Source organism: Pipra filicauda, unplaced genomic scaffold (genome assembly GCF_003945595.2).
Source record: "Pipra filicauda isolate LSUMZ 115617 unplaced genomic scaffold, ASM394559v2 scaffold86_size2582843_pilon, whole genome shotgun sequence".
NCBI classification, from domain to species: Eukaryota; Metazoa; Chordata; class Aves; order Passeriformes; family Pipridae; genus Pipra; species Pipra filicauda.
The window spans coordinates 1,468,622-1,490,261 of record NW_024105053.1 but is presented as its reverse complement, the minus strand read 5'-3'; the positions used below and the strand labels follow the sequence as shown (position 1 = coordinate 1,490,261).

Below are 21,640 nucleotides of genomic sequence, written 5' to 3'. Positions count from 1 at the left end.
AGTACTCTTCCATACGAGATAATACAGATTTTTTTTTAATGGTGCATTGCTATCATCTCTTGATTTAAGACAATTGTCAATTTCAGCTATTAGTAACATTTTTAATAGAGCAGACAGCTTTATAGTGTGTTACAGAACAGTTCAAATATTATCGTGCAAAACTTCATCAGGCACAAATGAGAAAGGAATGCTAATACTTTTATTTCACATATTCAACTCAATAGGCTAGAAGGTAAAATAGTTTTAGAAACCAAATTAGTACCTACCTATGGTATATATTCAATACAAATTTTCTCTTATGTCAAAACAGTTTTTATTAAGAAACAAACGCAGAATTATGATAAGTATTCAGCCCATTTCACTGCCTGAGTCTACTATATTTTAACAGTTATATAGCAGCAGCTTTTATATGATGTAAGTACAGTATTTTTAAGTGTAAATGTTCCCAAAAATCATGGTTTTCGCGTTAATATAATTAACATTAAAAGAGCATAGATGAAAATTACCTCTGCTTCTCTTTTCTTTAACAATTTTTTAGTTTCAATAGCTTTTATGATGGGTCTTGGTGGAGGCTTTGGAACCTTTAAACCAGCTGTTTGAATCCTGTGCGCTACTTCACTTTGTCTCCTTCTTCCAATGTGATCCTGAATATTCAACATCTTGTGTTCAGATACATAGTTTGAAACAAAATACAACATATGGCCCTAATATACTACCTAAATATTTCTGAAGTAATACGGTACTTTATACATAGATATAGATATAGATAGATAGATAAATACACACATTTACTTAATATATTTATATGAAGTAAATGTAACTAAACCAGAAAGAAAACAATCTTTCAGGAGGAAAGAAGGGCTTATCAGGCTTCAGACTTGAGCAAAGGATCAGTGCCTTATAGGCATTTAGGGGCTTTCATTGAATTCTAGTTCTAGTATGTTACTTGTTTCAGGTCTGAATACAGCACAGAAACTGAAAATACCAGTTTCCTAGTACAGAAAATGAGAATACCATTAGGTAACACATTAAGTAATACTACTGGTGAACAGTGAGTCTCAGATGACCAAGAAGTAACAAACATATAAATTACACTACAGATACCTGTGGGTAAAGATTGATATAAGTAGAAAAAATACTTTTTTACACAAATAGTCAAAGTCAGTCAAAAATATATAATATATCAAATAAGGTACTAATAAATTTTCTTTTAAACTTTTTTTGTTATATTTTGGATATTGTTTGTATTTTCTTTTCTAGATACTTTTCCTTCTTGTTCATATAGTGACAACAGAACAGCTAAATAATCACAGCGAGACTCTGTCCCTTAATTAGCCATATAAAACACATATCAAATTAGTCAAGTACATCTTCTATGTGGTTCAACACCTCAGATAGCTCGCCATTTCCTCAATATAAACTGTAAGCTGTACTTTGGATGAGTGTTCCCATGTCTAAACAAATTCCTTTCTCTTTTTTTACTTTATCAGAATGGCTACATAGAAGTACAAGATGTTCTGAGGCCATACGCACTAGGCCCCCTTTTTCCCTGTCTTTTCCTGCTTTTGAACAATGCTTCTTTTCTTTACAAAAGAAGAATGTCACAAAGCTCTTTTACAAGGACATCTCAAACACATACAAGTTGTGAAATTTACACTTAGTCTTGAAGTCTATAGATATTTTCCACACATGACAAAACATAAGTACTCTCATTTTTAAACTATGTGACTTATACTCATAAGAGTATATTGACTCTGTGTCTACATATTAAGGATTTCCACGCATAGTCCTTTCCTTCGTTCTTGTATAAATATGACCGTGTAGCACAGAACTAAGAAGCCTTCACATTGGCTTTAACTAATCCATTATGCACATATCCTTAAGAAAATACATCTTCAGAAGTCTATAAAAAGTAAGCAGTCACCTCTTCAATGTCTTGAGCTCTTTGCTCTTCTTGGAGCTTCTGAGCTCTCTGCTGCTCTGCAAAATGTGTATGAGCTATTTTATCTGCTACTGCCTTGGATTTTGCTTCAAAACGCTCCGAAATCTGCTGTAGCTGCAAATCAGCCTGACGTGGCACTAAAGTTTTCAAACGCTAAAATTAAACATCAAGCAATGAAGAGTCAGAAACGGTAATAAACATAATTAAATATGACAATTATAAGATGTTTATTTTAAACTATGAGGGCCCCCTGGTGGTCTAGTGGTTAGGATGCAGCGCTCTCACCGCCGCGGCCCAGGTTCGATTCCCAGTCAGGGAACCTCTCTGGGCAGATGGAGCTCGTCAGCTCTGTAAGGCCATCCACCTAAGAGGTCACTCTAAACAAACCTATGTCCTGAGGACCTCGCTGCCACCGTCCGAGCTCGCTCAGCCCTGGCAGATGAACCTTAGGATTAAAGGGTGGGCTCAGTTCAGCGCACACTGTGTCTCACCTAAAAAATCCACTGCGCAGGCTCGAAGGGTAATGACCTTTCCCAAATCTTCGTTTGCAAAGACTGGCCATACCTATTTTAAACTGTGTTTTCCTGTGTTAATGGGCACAGAATAAACATCTAAACATGTTTGAATAGGAAACCAGGACTAGCTCCATTGAAAAAAACAGAGATTTGAATCTGAATGATGCCAAACTTTCTTTAGTTTAGAGAAAAGGACACATTGCTTTGTAGAGCTTCTTGAGGAGGGGAAGTGCAGAGGGAGGTGCTGTGCTCTTCTTCCTGGTATCCAGTGAGAGGACATGTAGGAATAGAAGCATAGAATCATAGGACCACAGAATGGTTTGGATTGGAAAGAACCTTAAAGATCATCTAGTTCCAACCCTCCTGGCCCTGGGTAGAGACACCTTCCACTAGACCACGTTGGTCAAAGTCCTATCCAGTCTGGCCTTGAACACTCCCACGGATGGGACATTCACAGCTTCTCTCTGCCAGTGCCTCACCACCCTCACAATAAAGAATTTTTTCTTAATATTTAATCTAAACCTACTCTCCGCTTGAAGCCATTCCTCCTTGTTCTATCACTACATGCTCTTCTAAAAAGTCTCTCTTCATCTTTCTTGCAGGTTCCCTTCAGGCACTCAAAGGTCACAATTAGGTCATTTTGAAGCCTTCTCTTCTCCAGGCTGAACAATCCCAGTTCTCTCAGCCTTGCCTGGTTGGAGATGCTCCATCCCTGCAATCAGCTTGGTGGCCTCCTCTGGACTCGCTCCAACAGGTCAACGTCCTGCCTCTGCTGAGGACCCCAGAGCTGGATGCAGTGCTCCAGGTAGTAGGGGTCTCACCAGAGAGGAGCTGAGGGGCAGAATCCCCCCCCTTGACCTTGACTGCTTTTGAGGTGGCCCAGGAAACGTTTGGCTTTCTGGGCTGTAAATGCACACAGCCAGGTCATGTCCAGCCTCTCACTCACCAGCATGCCCAAATCCTTCTCAGCAGGGCTGCTCTTCATTTGCTCATCCCCCAGCCGGGACTGATACTGGGGGTTGCCCTGACTCAGGTGCATCACCTTGTACTTGATCTTGTTAAACTGCCTGAGATTCCCATGGACCCATCGATCAAGCTTGTCCAGGTCCCTCTGGATGGCATCCTGTCCTTCAGGTGTGGCAACCACACCTCTCAGCTTGGTGTCATCTGCAAATTTGCTGAGGGGGTACTCGATGACTTTGTCATTGATGAAGATATTAAATAACACTAGTCCCAATATGGACTCCTGAGGGGCACCATTTGTCACTGATGTCCATTGGGACTCTGAGCCATTGACTATCCCCCTTGGTAGTGACCATCAAGGCAGCTCCTTCCCACTGAACAGTCCACCCATCAAATCCATGCCTCTCCAATTTAGAGAGAAGGATGTTGCGGGGGACCGTGTCAAAGGCCTTACAGAAGTCCAGATAAATGACATCTGTAGTCCTTCTTTTGTCCACTATCATAGTCACTCCATGACAGAAGGTCACTGTATTGGTCAGGCAGGACTTGCCCTTGGTGAAGCTGTGCTGGTTGCCTCAAAGCACCTCCCTATCCTCCATGTGCCTTAGCAGAGCTTCTGGGAGGATCAGTTCCGTGATCTTACCAAGTACAGAGACGAGGGTGAAAGTCAGTAGTTCCCAGGGTCCTCCTTTCTACCCTTTTTAAAAGTAGGCACAATGTTTCCCTTTTTCCAGTCACCTGGGATTTCCCCTGATGGCCATGAGTTTTCAAATATCATGGAGAGTGGCTTGGGAACTACATCAGCCAATTCCCTCAAAATTCTGTGATGGATCTCATGGGGTCCCATAAACTTACATACATGATTGTACATTATGTTCATTATTTACTCAGGTGGTCATAGACCTGATCCCTTCTTACAGTGGGAGGGACTTTGCTCCCCCAGTCCCCATCCTGCTGTCCATCCACTGAAGAGGTGTAGGAAGAGAGGCTGTCAGTTAAGACTGAGGCAAAAGAGTTGTTGAGTACTTCGGCCTTCTTCTCATCTGTTGTTACCAGTTTCCCAGTGCTGTTTATCAAAGCGCCTTCCTTTTCTGATTAACACACCTGTAGAAGCCCTTCCTGTTATTCTTTGTGTCCCTTGCCACAGTTTCAGCTTTGATATGGCCTTTCTCATCCCATCCCTACACAACCAAACTTCCCCTCCATACTCTTCCCAACTCACTTTTCCTAGCTTCAACTGCCTATGCATTTGCACAGCAGCCACGTCGGTCTCTTGCCTTCCTTGCCTGACTTGCTTCTAGTGATTGCTAGCTCTTGCACTCTATGGAAGACATCCTTAAAGATCTTTCAGCTCTGTCTCTGTGGGCAGTCTGCCAGGGCATCCCCTTGACTATCTCCCTGAAGAGCTGAAAGTCTGCTCTCCTAAAGTTCAGGGACCTAACTTTACTCCTCACCTGACCCACATCCCTCAGGACTGCAAACTCCACCAATGCATGATCACTCCAACCCAGGTTGCCTGCAGTCTTGATGTCCCCAATTATCTTGTTTGCAGTGGTCAACAGATCAAGAAACACATCCCTCTGGGCTATTTCTTGGACCAGGAAGTTATCTCTCATGCATTCCAGGAGTCTCTGTGCTACTTTCCCAGCAGATGTCGGGGTGGCTGAAGTCCCGCAAGCAGGACAAGAGCCTGTGAGCACGATGACTCCTGTAGCTGGAGTAAGAAGGCTTTGTCAATAGGTTCCCTTGGTCAGGTGGACTGTAGCAGACACCAACTACAGGGTTCCCTTTTTTGCCTTGGTCTGTGATTCCTAGCCACAGGCTTTTGAACTGCTCATGTCTATGCCTTGGAGACAATTCTTCACAATCCATCTCTTTATGTAGAGGGCAAACCTGTCTGCCTCTCCTTCCTCTTCAGTCTCTTCTAAAAAGCCTGTAGCCATTTATAGTCACACTCCAGCCATGGGACTCATCCCATGCTGCACCAGGGGAGGTTCAGACTCTATGTTAGGAAGCATTTCTTTACTGAGAGTGTAGTCAAACACTGAGACAGGCTTCCTAGAGAGGTGGTCAATACCCTGAGTCTGTCACTGTTTCAGAGGCATTTGGACAATGACCTTAACAACAGGCTTTAACTTTTGGTCAGCCCTGAAGTGGTCTGGCAGTTGAACTAGATGATGGTTGTAGGTCCCTTCTAACTGACATATTCTATTCTATTTAAACTGAAATATAGAAAATTCAACTTAAACACAACGAAAAAATTACTGAAAGGGTGGTAAATAATTTACTTACACAAGCTGAGAAGTCTCCAGCTTCGGAGATAGTCAAGACCCCACTGAACAAGGTCCTGAGCAACACGCTCTAGTTGGCTTTACCTGGAGCAGTGGGGATGGACTAAGCGATTTCCAGAGGCCCCTTCCAGCCTCAACTATTCTATGATTCAAATGCTGTTCTGAACCTGTCTAAAGACCAGACCTACTCACAGTTGCTTAACTTCTTTAAGCTATCCCTCTATAGCTGAAGGGATACTTCCCTTCTCTGGTACTATCCTTGCATTTGTTCATAATCTTTCTGCCTGCAGACTATTTTTCAGGAAGTGTGCCAGAAAAAAAAGTGAAATTTTACCCAAATGAATTTGATTCATGATATATAGCTTCTTAAAAACTGCCCATCCTGCTAACAAATAATGGTTTGCACATGCTGAATCTTACTGCTGAAAACAAGAAGAATGTCTTTAACAGAACCTACTACATCAATACTGACTTCCTCTTAGGTACTCTCTTTTCCTTTTTTTTTTTCCTCTTTGTATTACCCAGCACATGATTATTGCTGGCTGGAGTGTAGTATAAATATATGGAGAGACATGTAACAGAATGAACCAAATCACTGTGGCACAAAGCTCAACATAGCTATAAACAGGCTTCCTGGAGGGGCAATTAGTCTAAGTTGATACCTAGACCACAATGCAGTCTGCAATCTGCACTGATAAAAGTAAAAATGCAGCTGCTGAATAACTACTAGGCTTTGTTGTTATAGTATTTTAAGTCTGGAGACAGCTTGAAAATAGAGCAGGTAACACAGGATGAACCAAAACAAAGGAAAACAGATCACAGAAGATCAATAGCCTTTTGAGTTACTGATAAGCTGTGTAATGCCACTGTATAAGACATAGCAAAGGACTTCTTCTTTTCAATATAAGTGTTGGGTTTTGAACAGGAGATTTAAAAAGTGAGGAGGGGAAGCACGCAATACACTTGAAAAGTACATGTAAATACATGCTACCTTTTCTCTATTTATACAAAATAAGCATAGCTAGTTACCTCTGGATACAAAACACTCTCAATAGACTTAAGATTTGTAGTTGCGGCGGGTCTTATTGCTTCCATGACTACTCCAGGGTGCTTTGCCTTTCTCTTTTTTTCTAAAGCAATATACAATTCATATAAAAGCTTTGTTGCAGCCCCATGCTGTCCTGTCATGATGTCTTGGGCCACATTCTCATTAAATGGCACACCGAGGAGGTGAAGTGTAGGTTCCAGGCGAGAAAAATTGTTAACTTTTGCATCTGCAACCCTATATGATTAAAAACAACAACAAAAACCAGAAAATAAACTTATTTTCTGTTCCAACTTGCTTCATTAAGCATGGTCATGATACTTATACCAAGACAGGAGGAGGAAAAAAATAAAACCCACAGAGGACTTCCTTAAATAATGGGTTACACAGTTTGGCTTAGGTTTTATACTGCAGTGTATACACACATTGATTAGTAAGTATAACTTCTGGAAAAAACAAAGATCACATTGGATTATATAAATCCTGATACATAAATACACAAAGTGCATCTGACAGCAAAAGCTAACCCCAATTGCAGCTAATGGTACCCCCTCCACAAAACACACACAGAGTTTGAATTAAGTTTCTATATTAGCTGTATCATCACTTGAGCTCTTGCCAATCAAAACATACGTAATGATAAAAAAAGCCTATATTATCCATTAAACCTCACAACACTTTGACATATTTCTTCTCCAATAAAAAGAAATGGACACACAGGTTAGAATTAGTAATTTACATTCAAAGCTAAAATAGTGGCTTGCAGATTACTGTTTTTCTTGATATGTAGATTCTCCTGTGGAAGCAGTCAATATCAGTAGATATACAGGGCAAAATCAAATAATAATAAATTATCAGTTTATCACAACTAACACATCAAATTTCATCCAACAAATCCATAACTTCAGTCTGAGTCAGAACATCATGCTTTCTATACTGCTCTATCTCTTGAGCTCACAATAGTTCCTTTGTATCTACCAACCAGCTTTTGAGGTCAGCTGAGCTCCAGCACAATTCTACAAAAATGCCCAATTTTACCTGAAGACCTTCTGGTAACAGAGTATTCATCTTATTTTGAGATGAAACTGTCCAGGGACTCATTATTCTCTCTATAATAGTCCATGCCTTATTTCTTACCCAATTATATATAACTGCAGCTTCCAACTACTGAACATTTTTCTGCCATTGATTCAAGGTTAAGATGAGCCCTATTGTCACAAACCATCTCACATGCACTGAGAGGCTGTAGTGACACCACCTCTTAACTTTTTATTCTGCAAGGTGCAGCAGACTGGTTTGTACATCCCATATTCCCGCTTCTTGCATTCCTTGAAGAGAGGAATGGGAGTTGCAATCTTCTAGTCCAAGGGACCTCCACAGTCATCAGGACCTTTCAAAGATTATTGAGTGGCCTAGCAGTGATATCAGTCAGGTCCCTCAGCTCGGGTGGGTATATGTCATCAGGTGCCATGGACTTGCATATTTCAAATTTATTTAAACGTTCCTTTCTTGCTACAGACTGTCCTATAAGTCTCAGAGGCTTGGGATATCACAGTCTTATGGATGTCTCAATAGGTCCACATTTTCCCTAGCCTTCCTTTTGCCGTGGAGATATCTGTAAAAGCCCTTCTCGTTGCCCTTCTACCTAGGCATAAGACAAGGTCTTTTCTCCATGAGGACAGTCAAGAAAATTGAAATAAATTGCCTGGAGAGTTAGTGTAGTCTTCATCCTTGGAGGTTTTCAAGATGACACTGGGTAAACAACTGCTGCAGACTTTCCTGTTAGTCTCAGGGGCTTGGGATTTCAGAGTACGAGTTTTACCAGTAGAATAGAGTAGGACAGAGAAGCCATTAAGTATCTCAGCCTCAGCACGGCAGTCTGAGAAATACTCAAGGACCTGAGAGGGAGGCTGATCAATGGAGCCATACTCTGCCACCTTTGATGTAGAAAGACAACTCAGCATGGCTGCTACAGAGGTAGGTCTTGGATCTTACCTGCTCTCTCACACATGGGGCAGCTCTTCTTCCTCCTCACCTTCCCAGTCTGTCCATCCTAAAGAGCCTATATCCAGCCATGGCAGCATGCCAGTTGTGTGAGCTAATCCACTGCCTCTCTGTGATTCCAATGATAATCCAGCAACAGTTCACAGGCTGCTAATTTCTTCTGTTTGATCCCCATGCTGCATGCTTTAGTATACAGACACTTCAGAGAGGCAGCCAGTTGTGTTGATTTTAAAAAAATGTAGAAAAATTTAGAAAAGGTGTGAATGTTTATCCCATAACCTTATCTTCTCAGCACTTCCTTAAAAGTGTGCATACATTTGGGGTGGAAGGCCTTCTGCACTGTTTTGCTGCTCTTATTCGCATAACCCTCTTCTTGCTTGCCAGTCCAGGCCATCACTTCCTCACTTGTTTGAGAGTAATCCTCTCCTCCCCTCATTCCTAGTTTATCCTCACCAGGTTTGTCAGGCTGTTTCAAAGATGCTTATGTTTATCTTGGCCAGGTGGATCCTATATCTTCTTAGCAGTCTTCCCTCTCAAAAGAGGATCTCACGGCTGTGAAAAACAAATCCCTGCTGTTAACAGCAGCTGCACAACCACTTGTTGACCCATGGAATCTATCTACTCCTCATCAAGCCCATCCACCTCACCAGCAAAAATAAGAAAAAAAAGTATTTGGGCCCCGTGCTTGTGGCTCCAGGTCTCTCTGGCAATATCCTTGGTACCCACAGAGAAGAGCAGCAGGGATAACAGTGCAAGGGCTCTGGACAAATCTCTGCAGCTCTGGACTGAAGGCCCAGCATGCAGTAAACCCCTCTGGCTAGCATGTCAGGTCAGCAGATGGCACCCCCATTTTCTAGTGCTATCATTTACTTGCTCTCTCTGGTGCTCTGATGTAGTTTAGACTTCAACAGCTCAGATGTTTTGTTGCACAGTGCCACCAGCCTCTCATCTGCTACCACAGCCATCAACCTGTTCTGCAGCTTCACATCAGCAGGTGGAGCAGACACCTTCCTTTTCTTGCCAGAAGTCACCTCCTTGCCAGTCATCTCCTTTTCCCAACCCAATCAGATTCTGCCTGCCTCTCTCTCAGCACAGCTGCGGGTCCAGGTTCCTGTATCTGCAGTGTCTCAGAGAAGATCCAATACACTGATTTCATTCTGCAGCAGCTTGACTTGGTAACGCAGCTCCTCCATGAGCACATAGCTCTGCAGGCAAAGCCATCACCTCCCACTCATGAAGATGTAAAGACTCTGGGCATTCCCTCTGGTCTGACACAGGGAGACTTGACTCCTTTCTCTGGAGAGAAATCTGACTTGAGGCCTCTGATATTCTGAGTAGTTGCTCCAATGGGTATTGGGTATCACACTCTGTCACGCATCCCCACGCTTGCTGAGCACACATACACTGTCTCAGCAGAGTTTCTAACCATTTCTTGCACATACTGAAGTGCATCTTCACTAACTGCACCTCAAAGCACACTTTTATTGGGAAGAATCAAGAGAACTTGTTAGAAGCTGCTAGAGCCTGCTAGAAGTAAAAGCCTGTTATTTTCCCCAGCAACAGCAGGTACTCTAAAGTTCCTCAAAGAGTTACCAGGGGTTTTCCAATGATCCCAGAAATTCCTGGGAGATCTAGAAGTCTTAAAAGTAGAGCGCAAAAACTGCTGTGCAAAACTGCTTTTTGCTGGCTGCCTTTGTTAGCTGTGCTCAAGTTGCTCTCTTGAAAATTGGTGGGACTTGCAGAGGGAAGGGTGTGAATACACAGGAAGTTCAAAGAACATAAAAACAGAGGTTCAGAAGAAAAAGGAAGATTTCATGCAGCCTGGCACTCTTGATGCATAAGCCAAGGAACTCCACGAACTGCATCAACTGTACCAAAGCTCACAGATCTGCACAAGACTTTTCAAGGTCACATTTTTCAGTTCTTCTTCATGACAGATACTACACCAGATTACTTGTAAACTTATACATTCTTGTATGATTTTCTACCAGGGCTTCACTCAGAGCCTCACAATGTATCTCCACCATTTTCATTTTAGTGAAGATGTAATGGTCACCACCACACCACAACTCTGTATTCCTGCCCTAGTATTTCCAGCCCTAGAGACATCCTTGAAAAGCTTTTCGCATTCTTGGTCTAACCTGTTACTATTGTAGTTACAATCAAAATGCATAATTTTCTTGAAGAAGTATGATCAATCTCTCTAGATATATGACACTCCTTAAGGCATCACACACAAGCAGCTTTTGAATCTCTGAAAAATGTTTCAAATCTCACTAAGTTCTACATGTTTTCCCACTCTGCATTTAGAAATTCTGAGAAAATATGTATACTATATTAAAATATGTCTACTTTATGTAAGAGACATGTTATCCATAAGTACTAACCTGCTCTGTGAAAATTGTTTAAAGTCATCCTGAAGACCATATTTGTGTAGAAGTTCTCCTAGGAGGTAGCCGTTAGAAAATTCTTCTGGAAATGATCCTGGAACTAAGTTTTGGGTTTTGTTGTTTGAGTTTTTTCCAAAAAATAAGAAAATTAAAAGAATTCGTATATTAATCTTAATACAGCTTGTTATTATAACAAAACTAAGTCCAAACTTCATTAAATAATTCAGAGGAATTTTAGAAGATTGACCTAGCAGTAATAGTTTTCAACTCACAAATAAATAAACTTTCTGTGTAGTTATTTTGCAACATCAGCTTTAGGTAGTAATTTCTCATTTTCGTTGTAAAAATATAAACATTGTCATTGAGATTGTGGCAATATCTATAAACTATGATTACTACATTTTCCATACAAAATGCAAATGAAAACAAAGCTAGATCTAATGTGCTTCTCTTCAAGAATCATAGAATATAGTGAGTTGGAAGAGACCGACAGGGATTATCAAGTTCAGCCCTGTGCAGGACACACCAAGAGTCACACCATGTGCCTGAGAGTGTTATAGAATGAGAGTGAAGAATGAGAGTGTTATAGAATCATAGAATCATAGAATCGATTGGGTTGGAAAAGACCTCCGAGATCATCGAGTCCAACCCTTGGTCCAAATCCAGTCCATTTACTAGATCATGGCACTCAGTGCCACGTCCAATCTGCGTTTAAAAATCTCCAGGGATGGTGAATCCACCACCTCTCTGGGCAGCCCATTCCAATGCCTGATTACTCTCTCTGTAAAGAATTTTCTCCTGATATCCAACTTAAATTTCCCCTGGCGGAGCTTAAGCCCGTGCCCCCTTGTCCTATTGCTGAGTGCCTGAGAGAAGAGACCAACCCCCACCTGGCTAGAACTTCCCTTCAGGTAGTTATAGACGGTGATGAGGTCACCTCTGAGCCTCCTCTTCTCCAGGCTAAACAACCCCAGCTCCCTCAGCCTCTCCCCATAGGACTTATGCAAACACTTCTTGAAGGCTGTCAGGCTTGGTGCTGTGACCACTGCCTTGGGGAGCCTGTTCTAGTACCCAACCACCGTCTGGGTGAAAAACCTTTTCCTGATATCCAGCCTAAACCTCCCCTGACTCAGCTTCATGCTGTTTCCTTGGGCCCTGTCACTGGTCACCACAGAGAAGAGATCAGTGCCTGCTCCTCTGCTTCTCCAACATGAGGAAGTTGAAGACTATGATGTGGTCTCCCCTCAGTCTCCTCTTCTCCAGGCTGAACACACCAAATGACCTCAGCTACTCCTCATACGGCTTCCCCTCAGGGCCCTTCACCATCCCCGTTGCCCTCTTTTGAGGGCATTAAGCTCCTAAAAGCTTAATGTCTTTCTTATATTGTGGTGTCCCAAACTGCACACAGGACTCAAGGTGAGGCTGCCCCAGTGCAGAGCAGAGCGGGACAATCCCCTCCCTCAACTGGCTGGTGATGCTTTGCCTGATGCCCCCCAGGACATGGTTGGCCCTCCTGGTTGCCAGGGCACTGCTGACTCATATTCAACTTGCCATCGACCATGATCTCCAGGTCCCTTTCAATGGCACTGTTCTCCAGCCTCTCATTTCCCAGTCTATACACACAACCAGGGTTGCTCCATTCCAGGTGCAGAATCTGGCACTTGCCCTTGTTAAACTTCATACAGTCGGTGATTATCCATTGCTCTAATTATCAACAGGAAGTTTCTCCCTCTTCCTTGCAGAACAAATGTTTTTGCAATGCCAGCACAACACCTGCCATACAAAACAAAGCACTACTTTCCAAACACATTAAAATATATTTTTTATCCTCTGGAGTCCTCATTAGCAGGTGAAGCTCCAGCACCTCCTGTCTCCCCAGAGCACTTGCCCCATGAGGAGAATTAACTTCAGCTTGAAAACTGCAGGCATTGGAACAGGTTGTCCAGGAAGGTGGTGGAGTCACCAGTCATTCCTGGAGGTGTTTAAGAGGCGTCTGGGTCTGGCACTGGGCGATGTGGTTTAGGAGTCACAGTGACAGTGCGGGGCGGACAGTTGGACTGAGTGATCCTGAAGGCTTCTTCCACCCTTGACGACTATATGATTCTACGACTAAAGATGTACCTGCGGCGGTACCTGGGAGCGGGCCAGCGGGCGGGTCCGCCGGGGGAGCAGCCGGGAGGGGGGAATCCCCTGGCCCGATCTGGCCCGACCCTGAGGCAGCGCCCTCGGTCCTCCCCGCGCAGCAGGGCCCCACTCACCGACGCGGCGGGAGAGCTTCACCTCCTCGTTCAGCCATTCGCAGAGGATTCGCGACATGGCCGGGCCGGACCCGCCGCCGCTTCCTCCACACTCCGCGTCCCGTTGCCGCGGCGACCGCGCGGGGCGCCTGCGCGGTTGGGGCAGGGCGGGTGGCGGCCGTACCGCGCAGGCGCCACGGGCGGGCGGGTCCGCGGGTGTGCCCGGGCGCGCGGAGGAAGGTGAGCGCGCGGCGGGGCGGGGCGGGGCGCGCGCCCGCCGCCCCTTCAGCGGGGCTGGGGGGGCCCCGCGCTGGGCGGGCGGGGGCCGAACGCGGCTCCGCCGAGCTGAGCCCCGGAGGGGTCGTGCCCGGGGGCAGGTGGCCGGTCCCCGCCCCGCTCTGTGCCCCCGCGCCGTGCCGGGCTGGCGGCACACGGGGCTCCCACACCTCTCTGCTCCGGCCGCGTGTTCCATGTGTGTTCCAGCCCGCAGTTCCCCGTTCCGCCCCGACGTCGGCGGCGCCGTGCCTTGTTTGCTCCTGAGCTGGTGCGAGTGAAACGGGGCAAAGGGCTGACAGGTTTAGGGTGGACATTAGGGAGGCTGAAGGGTGGACATTAGGTAGAACTTTTTCACAGAAGGGGTGTTTAAACATTGGAATGGGCTGCCCAGGGAGGTGGTGGAGTCACCGTCCCTGGAGGTGTGTAAGGAAAGCCTGGACGTGGCACTCAGTGCCGTGGTCTGGTTGACAGGGTGGTGTCCGGTCATGGGTCGGACTCGATGATCTCGGAGGCCTTTTCTCGCCCAGTCGATTCTGTGATTCTGTGAAACGCAGCCTAGCAGGAGAAAGAAATTAATCCCGGGTGATTTTCCGAAATCCGTTCATATAACGGCACAAATTACTCTGTTGGCGCAGTGTGAAAAGGGGGAGGGAGAGCCAGAAGTGCCGAGAAGGGCTCTGGCGGTGCAAATGTGCGCTACACATCGAGGAGGGTTTTTTTCCAGCAGCGCTGTCGGTGTGAGGCTGGGGAGCATCCCTGTGCCAGAACAGCTGCTCCTGTGGGAGCCAAGCGGGGTTATAACGAGCCTCGCCGATACGGCTCTTTGCTCAGCTTTTGTTTGTATTAAGTTATCCTTGTTTTAGAATCTGAAATAATCGTGGGTGGTTCCAGTGCTCCTATCTGAAGCGTGTGTGACAAAACTGTGGAGCGTAGTGCTACATCTGGAAAATGCGCTGCACACCATGGGGATTTCAATTGGCCAATTTCTTCTGGAAAAGATTTATGTTTTATTTAGTTTTTGGGTACCTTTCAGTACAACACAGAATCCTAAAGGATTATTTATCTTGCAAAAGGCAGGAAAAAGAGGATCTAGTGGCTAATGATAGGCTGACAGCAAACTAACTGTAATTTTCAAAAGTGACAATAATCAACAGTTGGCATAACTTGGAATGTTACAAATTCTGTTTCTCTACAAGGACCAGAATTCCTCAGATTAAATCTCTGTGCTTTTATGGAGGGTATGCTTCAGATCAAATTAAATCTTTGAGAATAAGTAAAAATAAATGTATAACTGACCAGGTATTTATATATCTTGAAAAGGTCAGTATAGAATTAGTGCTACATGAATGAATGAAGTAACAGGAAACTTCAAGAGGGGAAGTACTTTCAAGGCAGATGTTTAAATTAATATTTATATTCTTCTAAAGATTCAAAGTTTTGTGTATATCTGAAGGTATAAAAATACCCATACTTAAGGGGGAGAAAAAAAAACCTTGAATTTTTAATATTTTTATGACACTATTTCATAGTAGCATGAAAGTGGTAGCAGTAGTATGAAAATAGTAATACTACCCACCAGTAGTGGGTATATCTACTTTCACAAGAGTGTTTTTCTGATATGTCAGGGTGCGAGGAACAAATATATTTTAGCTTTCTCATGGAATTTTTTCCTTATCTCCAGAAATCAATGTATATTCATTTATGTTTATATACAGTTATATGTTGCTGCACATAGTCATTAATGTTTAAGAAGTTTATGTTGATTTAAAACATGCAAACCAGAACTGATTTATATTAAGTATAGAACTTTCCATATCACCTCTGACTTTAAAAAGCTGGTACTTCCTGTGTCTCTAGGTTTTTTCCTTATGGAATGTATTCTTTCAACTTTATTATCATATTCAGTGAATTTCTAAACACTTGATTTAGTTTAAAATAACATGGGTTGTTCTATCTGCTGAGATGACATAGTAAAATCTTATTCAGATAAGCTAGAATTATGAGAAACATGGAATTTCATATTTAAATTCAGTAGTGGCTTGTTGTTTCATTTAAATCTGTCTTAGCTCTTAACAAATTAGTGTAGCTTTCTTTCAGAATTCTGGGTAGTGATAGGATAATGTATTAATCAAATTTTACTTTATTCTTTCCCTGAATTTAAGACTTTGGAAGATGTCTGTGTTCTGTGCTGTGAAAGCTGAGTCCAGACAGCTTTTAAAGGAAAATTCTAGCAGACAACAAATAAGGTAAGTGTTTCCCTAATTCTACCCTTGCTGAAAACACCAGTATTTTTAAATGAGTGTTTTCTGTGTTCTCTTCGTTTTTTATTTTTTTTACTTATACTTTAATTTTGCTAGGAATGCCAGTTGGAATATCCTAAGCATTCCAAACTGATTTTTCAAAGTACTCTGTACTTTGAATGGTGTAGATTTTAGACAGCAATACTAGATTGTGGAATGCATATGGATTTTTCACATAAAACTTTGTCTTTATTTTAAAGTTAATACATCTTCTCATGGACTTGCTTAGAAAGAGGAGAGGATTGTCCATAGGCTGAATTTATAATAGTCAAAGGAATAGAAGACATCAGACAACAATCTGTTGAGCACAGAAATTGAGGTGTTGGGGATCATCTGCATATATGAAGAACAAAAAAAGGATCTTAAAATATAATCAAGCCTACAGCTTTTTTGTACTTTAGTTTTGAATAACATGGACATATAGTGGTATGCATGAAGAACAAGAGGGCAAAATTCAGTTTTAAAAGTGATTATCCATAAACTTCAGTGTTATCACAAAAGGACAATCAAAATTCTTCAGCATGTTCAAGATAATAAACTGAAGGGGGAGTTAATTAGGAGGAATTATTTACAATTTAATACAACATAGATTAAGAAAAGTCAAATGGAACAGTACCTGAATTCTCAAATCAAATTCCATTTAGATTGAATCTGTGCAAACAGTAGTAGCACTAAACTGATACAGAGTAATTAAAGCATGTGTGGGTTCAGGAGCTTCCTTTTTGTGCACCAGAATTTGTTGCTGCGTCAACAAGATTCTTTATAAATATACTTAAGTATAATTATTGCAGTGTTATGGTTCATGTTGTTTGCTTGTCTTTTCTCCTGGGAATTTACAACAGGGCTAAATAGCCTTCTCTCCTCCTAGGGCTTCTTTTCACTTTTCCCTCTCTAGTTTGATTATTCATTTTACTTAATGTTATTTACCCACTCTGACATGATCAAATGATCATGTTCTCTTTGAAACTTAATTTTAACTATATTCATCCCTCAGAGACTCTCCTCTGGTCACCTCTGGGTCTTCATACCTGAGGACAAAAAAGGATCAAACTCTAAAGAAATCATGACCTTGAGGATTGTGCTTACCCCACATTTCCACAGCTTCTTGGTTCATGCACCTCTCAGCTCTGTTGCCCATACAGGCTCTTAGAACAGCACTACTCTGGAAGCCTGTTCTGATTTCTGCCTTGAGTTTCCCTGTTGCCACAAGAAAACAGCTATATTGATTCAGAGCTCATGTTTGTCTAGTTCAGTCTCCTGTCTCTGACAATGATCAATAACAAATTCCGGGGACGAAATGAAGGGAAATCATATACTAGTACTGTATACTTGTTAGCATATACCATGTTGCCATACAGAACGTTGTCTCTACCATCACTTTTTGTGATAAAGGACTTTATGCATCTACGTAAGATAGTACAATTAATTTTTCCTTCCATTAGCACATACAGACAGTTCTAAACCTCTGTAAATATTTAATATTGACAGTGGACTGTGGTAAGGAATTCCATAACTTAACCTGGACTTATATGAACAAATTAGGTTACCCTTCATTATGTGAAGAAGTACATTGTTATTTTGAAGCTGCATCCTCTGCAGTGCTGTAGCTGTTCTGTTATTTTTAAACAAGAGTATGAGGCATCTGACTTGCAGGTTGAACTGATGCTTTAAGTGCTATCTTGCTTCCAAGAGCTATATAATAGATGTATTTTATATTCACATTTACTGCCTATCTTTGTTTTCTCTCTACCCCAGTTGTGAGGTTGTGTCTCTGGACACAATGCGTCTGATATTAACTGTGGCTAATATGGCTTATTCTGCTCTTTTTATTATCTGCACAAGGAATGCTGGGGTGTGAATCTGCTGTACCAGTCCTGTAAAAAAAAGTCCCCCACTTCGCAATGCTGATGTGGCTACATGCAATATATATGCAAGATCTGCAGTTACTGCCTAAATAATCTCTCCGTATTGTAAGCAAGTGTGTCATCTGTGTTCAGATACTGATGAGAATGTATGATGCAGCCTGGCAAATTACAGGTATGCAGGAAAATACTGTAATGGATGCATTGTTTTCTGTACTGCGAAGTGGATTATTAGTATGTAGGTTCAGTTTGAGTAAATCTCAGTAAATTACTGGGCACGATTAAGGCAAGAGCATTCCAGAGAAGTTCTGCACTATGAAGAGACAGGGCAAAATGTTTCCAGTGTGAGGAACAGCTGTAGTGTTGTGGCTGGCTGATGTTTTGATTCTTTTCCACGCTGGTAATCAAGTAAGGAAGAAGATAATTTAATCTTCTAAAGTGAGATCCATAACTCGCTTGTTGTATCTGAGACAATATGGTTCCGTTTGGTTCAGTTATAGCAACTGCACATTTAAACCAGGGACTGAAGGATTTTTCAGCTTCAAGTAAGGGTTCAGTGTCTCCAGTGTGATGTATTTGTCAGGAATTACAATCCACTATGGTGGATAGTGGCATATGATATTGAATAATATTTGAATATTGATTGATGGTTTAAGACAAACTAAGTAAAGCAGAGTGGGTTTTTTGGTGGTTTGTTTTTTTCTTTTTTAAAAAAATGCATTACTGACTTCCATTGATTACTGACTTTCATTTAAAGTTTTTGAAAAGATTCTGTGACTTTAAGGTAGACAATGTTTCTTAACTATTTCAAGATCAAAGGAGCACTTTCTACAAAAAGCATCGAAACAGTAAAAACTGAGTATAAACGATGGAAATAAAAAAACCAAACTGCCTGACAGATTGAAAATTCACATAAGCAGAATAAAAGGAAGTACAAAGATCATTAGAACCTCCCTTAATAATGAATACATACATGTCTTAAGGACACAATAAATTATGGGGGAATTAGAGACTGGCATGTAGATACAGCTTTAAGCGTGTGTGAAACAAAAGAATGAGGAATTAAAGACATTTTTGTTTTGAAGACATTGCTGGGATGCCACTGAATTTGATTACCTGTTTCTGAGCATCTCATTCTTCTTAATAGTTTATTTGGGGATTTATTACCACTTTCTTTCCTATATGGTAATTTTTTTTCTATCAGAAAGTTGGAGGTTGTGGGTGGAGGATTCCATGATTCCTTAATGAGATAGTAGGAGTAGTAGGCAAGGGGTGAAAAAAGTTGGAGATTAGAAATTGAAATTGAATAAAATTCATCGAGGAATGTGACTGGTACAGATAAGTAGTCAAGAAGAGGATTCTATCAGGGATGGAACAAAGGGAATCATGATGACACAAATTGCCTTAGTTCTATGGCTTGAACAGACTCCTTGAAATTCTGACTCACTGTTTCTCTACCTTAGGAAATTGTATATAAAACATGCTGTCAAAGGATGGGTTTAGTCAACCCGGTAATTGCCTGCATCCACACACACATCTGTGCATAAAACAGAACTAAAATTATGTGAACATTTTTCTTGTAGTCATTCCTTTATGCACAGAATGGTTGCATGCTTGGTGTGGAGGAACGAAAGCTCTCTCCAGCTGGCTGTTTAAAAAAGAAAACAAGGCGACTAAGTAGTAAGGAAAGTTCAGATGGTTCATTTTTGTCATGCACAGTTTAATTCAGACTCTGGCATAGTGTTTCTGCTACATACAAATCAAGTTAATAAATCAGATTTTTCTAGGCAGCTACAAATTGTGAGTATGTAATTTTATGGTTGGATTACTTTATATACAATGGTCTGAAATATTTTGAGTATTATTTGGAATACTCACAGGCCTCATCAGTTATTATTTTGTCATTCAATAAATGCTTATTAACTGTGCACCATTTGTCTTATGTTCTTTCACTGTAGCTTTTGTGTAGTATTATTAAAGAATGCATGTAATGTAACTAGAATCTTTTTGGATGCTACTGAAATGCAACTGCTTTTTCTTTTACAAATAGTACAGCTATTGTGTACCAACAATTCTGTTCAATTATGTTTTTAGAGTATAAAATTAAGAATAATGTGTCTGTTTTGGAGTAGAGAAGGAATGCAAGTATGCATAATGTAACTAAGTGATCTGGAATTTGGCTAGCATCCTTGCAACAAATGCCAGCGCTTAAAAGCCTTGGATAGTAGTTCTTTCTCATTATGTTGAATGAGAACATTGGTCAAGCATGCTGTACATTGGAAGAGTTCCTGGTAGAACATCAGGCTTTCAGAAATGTTCTTTAATTCACACTACTTAGCTAATTAGGGTAAATGTGATCAAGTAAATACTTAAAATTAAAGTGATGTTGATGTAACTCGACAAAGGAGAGACTGTGGGCTAACATGCCCATTTGCATCTTTTAACAGTAAATTAATGGTACATCACGACATGATAATGCTAGTACATGGAATATAGCTTCTTTTCTGCAGTAATGATTTACCTTTCAAGTTGCTCATTTCTTTCCTGTTATACCAGCATAAATTTGTTCTGAGGCTGATTCCAATAGATGTTTTCTTTTCTTCTTGAACATAAGAGTTGCTGATAATGATGGGGATAGTATTGTGCTTTTGCTTAATGGCCACCAAAATACAATTTAGTTTAACAAAATTGTTGAATTATTCATAAGCAGTTTCTTTTTTGATTGCATGCACTCTGACTTGAAGATTTGGACAGGAAGAAAAACTCTGTCTTAAGTGAAATTCTGTAAAAAAGTTTAGTTTAATACAGAATGACAGAACACAGGCCCTAGTGAAAAATGCAAAAAAAAACCATCCAACTGTTCATGCTTTATGTTGTGGCAAAAATAAGCATTTTAAACAAATAACAGAAATTATAATTTAGTCACTGTTATGGTGAAGCATTTACTGCCTTACTATTACTGATGGATCACTTCAAATCATGTAACAACCTAGCATGTTCTGTGTTCACACCAGTAGTAAGACTCTAAACTAGTGCTACTCTGCCTCTGATTTTCTTCAGCTGTTCTACCACTTATTCCCATTTCCAACTCCTTTTGCTCCATTGATTCTTATTCTCTCCTGCAATCGGAATTATTCTGACCCATATATTTCCATTTATTTCTTTTTTCATATTCCTCAGGTCTTCACATTTGATGATGTGTCTTTCTTCTCCTTTTCATCTATAGCCCTAATCCTTCTATCCTATCAAGGCTCATAGGTGCATTTTGTTTTGGAAGTAATTTATACACATTCTGAATTATGTGTTACATCAGATTTCTGCTGTAGAACTCTAATCATTCTCTATTCTCTTCACTCTCCAAAGTGTTGGTAGAAACTGTTAAAATTGCTCTTTAGGTTCCATGGCAATAGTTTATCCCTTTTGTTCATTTGAGTCATCTGGAGAGTGGTAGGCCACCAGCTGTTCCTTTTGTACAAGTACTTTTTAAGCTCTTTGGCATAAGGATATTTGACACTTGCCTATCTAGGCATCTTAGTGTTTTTGTGGATTACAGTTTTGAAATTACTTCCCCAGAGGAATGGTAGATGTTCTGCTTAATCCCAGAGAAAGGTGTTGTGAATGAGATTTAAAATTAAACCCCAAGAAAGTCATGGTTGGGCTGTCAGGTAAACACTAAGCCAGTTGGTGAATGTGTCAGCTTTAAAAAAACCCTCATGACTAGACAGAAAATCTGTTTCCTAAGTACCTTGCAAAACCATTGATTATTTATCCTCAAATCTGCATAATTGTACCTGTGTTTATATCTATATATGTGT

The 21,640-nt window shown here is 41.3% G+C and overlaps 2 protein-coding genes across 30 annotated transcripts in view; one reads left to right on the top strand and one right to left on the bottom strand.

The window, feature by feature from the left end:
- The window catches only part of SPEF2 (sperm flagellar 2), a 78,507-nt gene extending 64,996 nt beyond the window's left edge, over positions 1 to 13,511 (bottom strand). For 22 of the 27 annotated variants that reach the window (XR_005567057.1, XR_005567058.1, XM_027745598.2 and 19 more), the window contains exons 1-5: positions 13,409 to 13,511; positions 11,148 to 11,250; positions 6,741 to 6,993; positions 1,925 to 2,095; positions 507 to 644 (exon numbers count right to left, since the gene is read on the bottom strand). Coding sequence is in view for 22 of the 27 variants with exons in the window: in XM_027745598.2 (XP_027601399.2) it covers positions 507 to 644; positions 1,925 to 2,095; positions 6,741 to 6,993; positions 11,148 to 11,250; positions 13,409 to 13,466 (723 nt within the window). In the remaining 5 variants the exon portion in view is untranslated. Of the gene's footprint in view, positions 1 to 506; positions 645 to 1,924; positions 2,096 to 6,740; positions 6,994 to 11,147; positions 11,251 to 13,408 lie in introns of those variants that run through there. The other 5 variants (XM_039390762.1, XM_039390761.1, XM_039390767.1 and 2 more) reach the window with 5 other exon arrangements.
- A 208-nt stretch (positions 13,512 to 13,719) lies between these two features.
- PRLR (prolactin receptor) overlaps positions 13,720 to 21,640 on the top strand; it is a 156,126-nt gene continuing 148,205 nt past the window's right edge. For all 3 annotated transcript variants that reach the window (XM_039390782.1, XM_039390781.1, XM_039390780.1), the window contains exons 1-2: positions 13,720 to 13,931; positions 15,826 to 15,909. The gene's annotated coding sequence lies outside the window, so the exon portion shown is untranslated. The remainder of the gene's footprint in view (positions 13,932 to 15,825; positions 15,910 to 21,640) is intronic.